The sequence below is a fragment of the Hyla sarda genome, chromosome 12 (assembly GCF_029499605.1).
Source record: "Hyla sarda isolate aHylSar1 chromosome 12, aHylSar1.hap1, whole genome shotgun sequence".
Classification (NCBI taxonomy): domain Eukaryota; kingdom Metazoa; phylum Chordata; class Amphibia; order Anura; family Hylidae; genus Hyla; species Hyla sarda.
In genome coordinates this window covers 69,076,671-69,084,400 of record NC_079200.1, presented here as the reverse complement: position 1 = coordinate 69,084,400, position 7,730 = coordinate 69,076,671, and the positions used below count along the sequence as shown (strand labels likewise).

Sequence of the window (7,730 nt, the reverse complement as noted above, 5' to 3'; positions counted from 1 at the left end):
CCTAATGTGGGGAATCTGTGCTACCTAATGTGGGGAAACTATGCTACCTAATGTAGGGAAACTGTGTTACCTAATGTGGGGAATCTGTGCTACCTAATGTGGGGAAACTATGTTACCTGATGTGGGGAATCTGTGCTACCTAATGTGGGGAAACTATGCTAATTAATGTGGGGAAACTATGTTACCTAATGTGGGGAATCTGTGCTACCTAATGTGGGTAAACTATGTTACCTAATGTGGGGAATCTGTGCTACCTATTGTGGGGAAACTATGCTACCTAATGTGGGGAAACTATGCTACCTAATGTGGGCAAACCATGCTACCTAATGTGGGGAAACTGCTACCTAATGTAGGGAATCTATGCTACCTAATGTGGGGGAAACTATGCTACCTAATGTGAGGAAACTATGCTACCTAATGTGGGGGAATCTATGCTACCTAATGTTGGGAATCTATGCTACCTAATGTGGGGGGCTTGAATGAGCTGCAGCATATGGGAGGCCTTAATAAATAATTAGAAACTTATACAGCAAGTGACATATGGGGGTCCACCTGAGTAAGTGACACATGGAGGAGGGGTGCTGAGCAATTGATGTTTTGGGGGGGAGGTCATAGGCACATTCTTTGCACAAGGGCCCTCTGCTGTCTGTGTCCGCCCCTGGGTAGAGAATAAGGGGTAAAGTGGAACATAGAACAAATGCAGTTATTTTTTTCTTAATTTTTTTTTTAATGAAGTAAACGAGATAAAGGTAAGCAATGACTTTTCCTCAGTCTGAAGCGCGGTCCTCATCGGCAGGAAGCAGTGAGGAGGAGGAGGATGACGGAGGTTCTGATTCCATCTCTGCTTCTTTTTCGTCCCTCTCTATATATAGGGCCGTGGCCATGAAGAAGGCCCCTCCGATGACTGCCATTATGGTGCAGGTCATGAGGGCATACTCCAGGCTGCGGTATTTCAGAAGAGGGGATTTGGCATATCCTCGTTCGTAGGTGTCAGATATCAGGCCGATGAGGTACGGGCTGCCGGCGTCACCTAGGAGGTGATAGATTGTCATCTGCACGGCCAGGGCTGAAGATCTCCTCCACGGAGTTACTACTTTTAGTATAATGTCAGATATGAGGGTGAAATTTACTGACAGAAGCGTCTCTCCGATGAAGATGAAGATGTTGGTGGCAACGAGGCTGATGTTGCCAAAAGTCAATGCCAACAGAAGAAAAGGGGCAGAGAGCATCATCGCGCATCCACACACAAGCGGGTCCGCCCGTGGGTTGGATTTGCGATATCTTTTACTTATCTCCGTCCCTGCTACAACTCCCAGAATGCCGGAAACGACTGTAACCACACCAAATATTAGGATGTCGTGATAGTCACACGGTTCAGCATGGCAAGGGTCCTTCTCTTGTAGGAGTGTTCGTGCGTGGGTCAGGTATGACGGACCCCATACACCTATGGCTCCCACTATGAAGGATACCGCCGTCGATCCCATGGTGGTTAACATGAAGCTTCGATTTTTAAATATTTTTTTCAGATCTGTCGCCCATTTGGCAAACTTCTGGGATTTGTTGTTCTTCTTCCCGTTTGTAGTCGTTCTTGGAAGCTCTTTTGTGACCAAAATCATCAAAGCCACAGCTATGAGGCCCAGGCCAGGGGTGACCCGAAACGCCCAGTGCCAATCGCCCCTTGCTGCATCAGTCACTTTGGGCCCGATGATGTATCCTAGTCCGCAGCCTACAGGTATGACGGAGTAAAACACGTTCAGCATGCGGGTCCGCTGGTCACTTGTAAAAAGGTCTGCAATGATGGAGGGGGCGATGGTGCAGAAAGTCGCCTCTCCGGCTCCAACCAGTCCACTCGTCAGCAGGAAGAGCAGGAAATACCCGTCAGGGATGAATGACAGGGTAAGTGTCATGCTCAGCCAAACGATGACTCCTGCGCAAACAGTATATTTCTTATTACAGTGGTCGCCCAAATATCCGGCAATTGGTGCGACCAGCACGTAGCTTCCAATGAACAATGTATTCAATAAGCCGGACAGACTAGCATTGGTGTCATATGCTTTCTGTATATAAGGCAGCACCCCCGCCACGCTGGAGCGATTTGCATAGATGAGCAAATTAACAAAGGCGAGGATCACTACGGTGATGATGGAACGTGCGGTGGACATCACGCTTAGAGATGGCAGGTTCTGCCTCTCAGGGATATCGCCCTTTTCTACATCCATATCACTATGGTCCTCCATTGCTTCTTCCTCCTCCTTCAGCAATGGGTCTTGTGGAGAGGCCATGGTCACAGGTCAGAGCCTGAAAACACTAGAGAGAGAGAGATAAGTGAACACATTAGACAACATGTCATCATTCCTGTCATTATACAATAGATCCTTCATACAGAGCAGAAATGTCCAGCACAGAACCACAAGATAACACTAAAACCATCGCAGCCTCAGAAGAAGACGCTTCTCTATAAGTGTTTTATATGGAGACGTCTTCCCTGAGGTCACCAATGTCTGATAACCCTGAACCTGTCCGGTCCTAGTAATATCTGATAACCCTGAACCTGTCCGGTCCTAGTAATATCTGATAACCCTGAACCTGTCCGGTCCTAGTAATATCTGATAACCCTGAACCTGTCCGGTCCTAGTAATATCTGATAACCTTGAACCTGTCCGGTCCTAGTAATATCTGATAACCCTGAACCTGTCCGGTCCTAGTAATATCTGATAACCCTGAACCTGTCCGGTCCTAGTAATATCTGATAACCCTGCACCTGTCCGGTCCTAGTAATATCTGATAACCCTGAACCTGTCCGGTCCTAGTAATATCTGATAACCCTGAACCTGTACTGTCCTTGTAATATCTGATAACCCTGAACCTGTCCGGTCCTAGTAATATCTGATAACCCTGAACATGTTCAGTCCTAGTAATATCTGATAACCCTGAACCTGTCCAGTCCTTGTAATATCTGATAACCCTGAACCTGTCCGGTCCTAGTAATATCTGATAACCTTAAACCTCTCCGGTCCTAGTAATATCTGATAACCCTGAACCTGTCCGGTCCTAGTAATATCTGATAACCCTAAACCTCTCCGGTCCTAGTAATATCTGACAACCCTGAATCTGTCCTAGTAATGGTGGATTATAAGGGCTTGGCTGTATGGTCACTGGGCCATGTGAACTTCATACTGTAGATACAATTGGGCTATCCCGTTATATACATTTACTAATAATGAACCTACCCCACCTCATTGGGATCTATCCGTCCCCTATATGACTTTCTGCCACTAGTTCATTTGAAAAATGTTTTCCCTTTCGGAGTACCCGGAGTATTTCTATTGTTAGTACACACAGAATTCTATTATATACTATTATATTTCTGCCCTAATCTTTCTGTTATTCTTTTACTACACCACCAAATCTTTCTCATAGACTTATATCTTTTAGAACTTCATGAATTAGGACTCTTTTTCTTGGGGGCTTTTTTCGGCATAATTGCATTTTAGCAGTTTTGCAAGAAAAAGCTCTGGTCATGATACTATCTGTGCGTTTTATTATGTTTAATGCCTAAGCCAAGTATTGTCACAATGCTATGAGAAATATAACTTTTGTTATTTCTTTTGAAAATTAATTTCTTGTTTTTTTTTGCTAAAAAAAAAAGCAACAACAATAAAAAAAACTGTCAAACAAAAAGCCCTGTGTATGTATGAATAGAAGAGGCTGAGACTTACCTTGTGGTTCTCTCTTCAGACAAGGAACGGTCAAAATCTTGAATTCTCTATCGCAAATAGAAACTCTCTAAGAAACACTTTGCACCACAGGTTGTGAATGCAAAACACACTGAAGAGACTGCAGCCGGCGCGCACCTCCTTGTACAGCTTACGGTGACATCATCACAAGCATGTGTGACATCACAGGGTTCTAAACCATCTTCAGGTATGTGTATATCTGTATAGTAAATGTGAGTAGCCATATTAGTCCAGTGATGCAGATTGTAATACCTTTTTTATTGGACTAACAGAATTTTGTAGAGACAAACTTTCGGGATTCCTCCCTGATAATTTATAAAGTCCTTTGATCATTAGTCCTTGACTATTGGACTTGATAAATGGAGGAATCCTGAAAGCTTGTCTCTACAAAATTCTGTTAGTCCAATAAAAAAGGTATTACAAGATACTGCAACATTTTTTTGATTTGTGTGTATATATATATATATATATATATATATATATATAGTTCCAAGCGTGAGTAGGTGCCTCCAGCTAGGGTCCGTGTCCAGGATTCTGCATACGTAGTTCCAAGGAAAATGCTGCGGCACTCAAGGTATGGTGAAAAAATGAAAACTATTTATTCATCCCAAATGTGCAAGCCACTTGATAATGATGGTGTGAGACCATTGAAACGTTGCTCTTTGCACATTTGGGATGAATAAATAGTTTTCATTTTTTCACCATACCTTGAGTGCCGCAGCATTTTCCTTGGAACTACGTATGCAGGATCCTGGACACGGACCCTAGCTGGAGGCACCTACTCACGCTTTAGGAGTGCTGCTTTCTTCTTTGACATATATATATATATATATATATATATATATATATATATATTAATATACACCTAGAAATACATCAAGTACATAAAAACATCTTTTAGAAAAATATTTCTCCAGGCCTGCCGAGTATATCCCCCTACTTCACAGTGTCTTTTTAGTTTATATATTTTAATCTTTTGACCTTTTAACCCCACTAGGACCAAGGGCATCCTGGGACTTAAAGGGGTATTCCAGGCCAAACCTTTTTTTTATATATCAACTGGCTCCAGAAAGTTAAACAGATTTGTAAATTACTTCTATTAAAAAATCTAAATCTTTTCAGTATTTATGACCTTCTGAAGTTAAGGTTGTTTTTTTCTGTCTAAGTCCTCTCTGATGACACCTGTTTCGGGCAACATCCAGTTTAGAAGCAAATCCCCATAGTAAACCTCTTCTAAACTGGGCGTTTCCCGAGACAGGTGTCATCAGAGAGCACTTAGACAGAAAATAACAACCTTAACTTCAGAAGCTCATAAGTACTGAAAGGGTTAAGATTTTTTAATAGAAGTAATTTACAAATCTGTTTAACTTTCTGGAGCCAGTTGATATATATAAAAAAGTTTTTGCCTGGAATACCCATTTAAGATTGAACCGATTATTATTGATATATGTCATGAATGCATCAACGGTCAGATGGTCAGATGACCAAATGATGACCACATCGTCTACATACCTCCCATACCATGCGAGGCATGTGGAAAATGGATTGGTGTCAGAAAAAATAAACTGCTCCTCCCACCAAAAAACAAAAAGCTTAGCCCGAGCTGGTGATGACTTTGTTCCCATTGAAGCACCCGTGCGCTGCAAATAAAAATTGTTACCAAACATAAAATAATTGTGTTTTAACACAAAATCTACCACCTCAAAAATGTAATGTCTCAAATCCACAGAATATTTAGAAAATCTCATCAGTATATCCGAGATAGCTGATAATGCCAGGTTTTTCGGAATACTGGAATAGAGCAATTCAATGTCGCAAGTAAGCCACGACAGAGAATCGCTCCATGTGAATTTAATTCTTCTGACCAGGAGTTTACTGAAAATTCAGATTGTTCAGATACCACGGACACTAGCGGGGACTCAGAACCGCAATATGTGAACACTCACAAGAATCGCAATGCGAGAAGACAGTCAAAAAACGAGGAAGGCGCAGTGGCAGAAAACATAGGAAGAAGAGCTTCGGAGCGTAACAAGGACAAACGGAAAAAGTAATAAAAGCGGATTTTCAAGTCATTAACATTTCTGCACAAATCATTACAGATGAAGAAATCTCGGTCCTGTGGAAAGGAATGGGTTTCTCTCCTACACATCATTTTGATGTTTATCGGACAATTTTGGATATAAATACATTTGTGAGAACTTTAACAGTTAAGAAACATTTTTTTGTGGAAAATGCTGATGAACCATCGGACCCACCTCAACTTTCTATAAACCCTGATTTACCACTAATGCATACGTTAGCAGAACAAATTGCTTTTAGAGATCTCTGTCTCCCTGAAAATAGTGGGATATCAATTTGTGATGAAGTGAATACTGCACATACCTTCTCCACTAAAAACCAAAATTTTTACCCCATACAGACCAGACCAGCAATTTTTGATTGGTTCCAAGACCTTATCATGAAAGATTTGGTTAATCTACAATCAAAAGTAATGTCCAATACAACTCGTCCTAATTTGAATAAAAAGGAGGCTGCTGCCATAAAGAAATAAAGAAAAACAAAAATTTGACGATCCGATCCGATAAAGGCGGCTCGGTAGTATGTATGGACACGGGACTGTATATCAATTTAAATGAAAATCTACTATCTGATGATAAAACTTACCTTAAACTTTGTGGGGATCCCACTGAATCTTTTAAAAAAGAACTGTTGACTCTGTTGGAAGAGGGGAAAGCCAGATCTATTTTGACCCAAAAAGAAGTGAATTATATTTTCGTGCCTGCTCCAATTATTCCTATCTTCCACTCGCTACCCAAGCTGCATAAGGACCGATTCCCGCCGCCGATGCGTCCGATCGTGGCGGGGATCGGATCCCATAACGAGCACCTATGCGAGTGGTTGGACTCAGTACTGCAACCTCTGGTTATGCAATGCCCAAGTTATATCAAGGACACTAAGCACTTGCTAAAAATCATGGATGAATTCACATGGAGCGATTCTCTGTCGTGGCTTACTTGCGACATTGAATCACTCTATTCCAGTATTCCGAAAAACCTGGCATTATCAGCTATCTCGGATATACTGATGAGATTTTCTAAATATTCTGTGGATTTGAGACATTACATTATTGAGGTGGTAGATTTTGTGTTAAAACACAATTATTTTATGTTTGGTAACAATTTTTATTTGCAGCGCACGGGTGCTTCAATGGGAGCAAAGTCATCACCAGCTCGGGCTAAGCTTTTTGTTTTTTGGTGGGAGGAGCAGTTAATTTTTTCTGACACCAATCCATTTTCCACATGTCTCGCATGGTATGGGAGGTATGTAGACGATGTGTTCATCATTTGGTCGTCTGACCATCTGACCGTTGATGCATTCATGACATATATCAATAATAATCGGTTCAATCTTACGTTTACCCACACATGGTGTAAAAGGGAAACCCCCTTTTTGGATGTCATATTACGTGGCAACCCTGATACAAATAAAATTGAGGTTGATCCTTACAGAAAAAAGATATCAGGCAATACCATCCGAAGGGAGAATTCATGCCATTCCAAACAAACAGTAAGAGCCATACCAGTAGGTGAACTTATACGAATTAAGCGGAACAGTTCTTCCGCCGAGATGTACCGCAGGGAAGCTGATGCTGGTTGGTAGGTCCGCAGGTTGAAGACCACTGCGGCCTTCGACATCATCCAGCCCCTCTCACCCCCTTTAGTTCTGTACTCATCTCCGCTCGGCGCTAGTCCGGTGCTGCAGGACTGTCCGGTGGGGAGGTCGTCCGGTGGGATAGTGGTTCCAGGCTGCAGCACCGGACCAGCGCCGAGCGGAGGCGAGTACAGAACTAAAGGGGGTGAGAGGGGGCTGGATGATGTCGAAGGCCGCAGTGGTCTTCAACCTGCGGACCTCCAGAGGTTTCAAAACTACAACTCCCAGCAAGCCCGGACAGCTGAAGGCTGCCCGGGCTTGCTGGGAGTTGTAGTTTTGAAA

At 42.5% G+C, this 7,730-nt stretch overlaps 1 protein-coding gene across 1 annotated transcript; it reads right to left on the bottom strand.

Moving 5' to 3' along the window:
- Positions 1-691: 691 nt before the first annotated feature.
- On the bottom strand, positions 692-3,933 carry LOC130296194 (protein spinster homolog 1-like). Its single transcript, XM_056547475.1, has 2 exons — positions 3,720-3,933; positions 692-2,307 (listed from the first exon to the last, which is right to left on the bottom strand). The coding sequence occupies exon 2, from the start codon at positions 2,280-2,282 to the stop codon at positions 768-770; it is 1,515 nt and encodes a 504-aa protein (XP_056403450.1). The 5' UTR covers positions 2,283-2,307; positions 3,720-3,933; the 3' UTR covers positions 692-767.
- Positions 3,934-7,730: the final 3,797 nt, after the last annotated feature.

Excerpts from the sequence above, each read along its gene's own strand:
- LOC130296194 (XM_056547475.1), bottom strand. The coding sequence starts at position 2,282 with ATGGCCTCTCCACAAGACCCATTGCTGAAGGAGGAGGAAGAAGCAATG.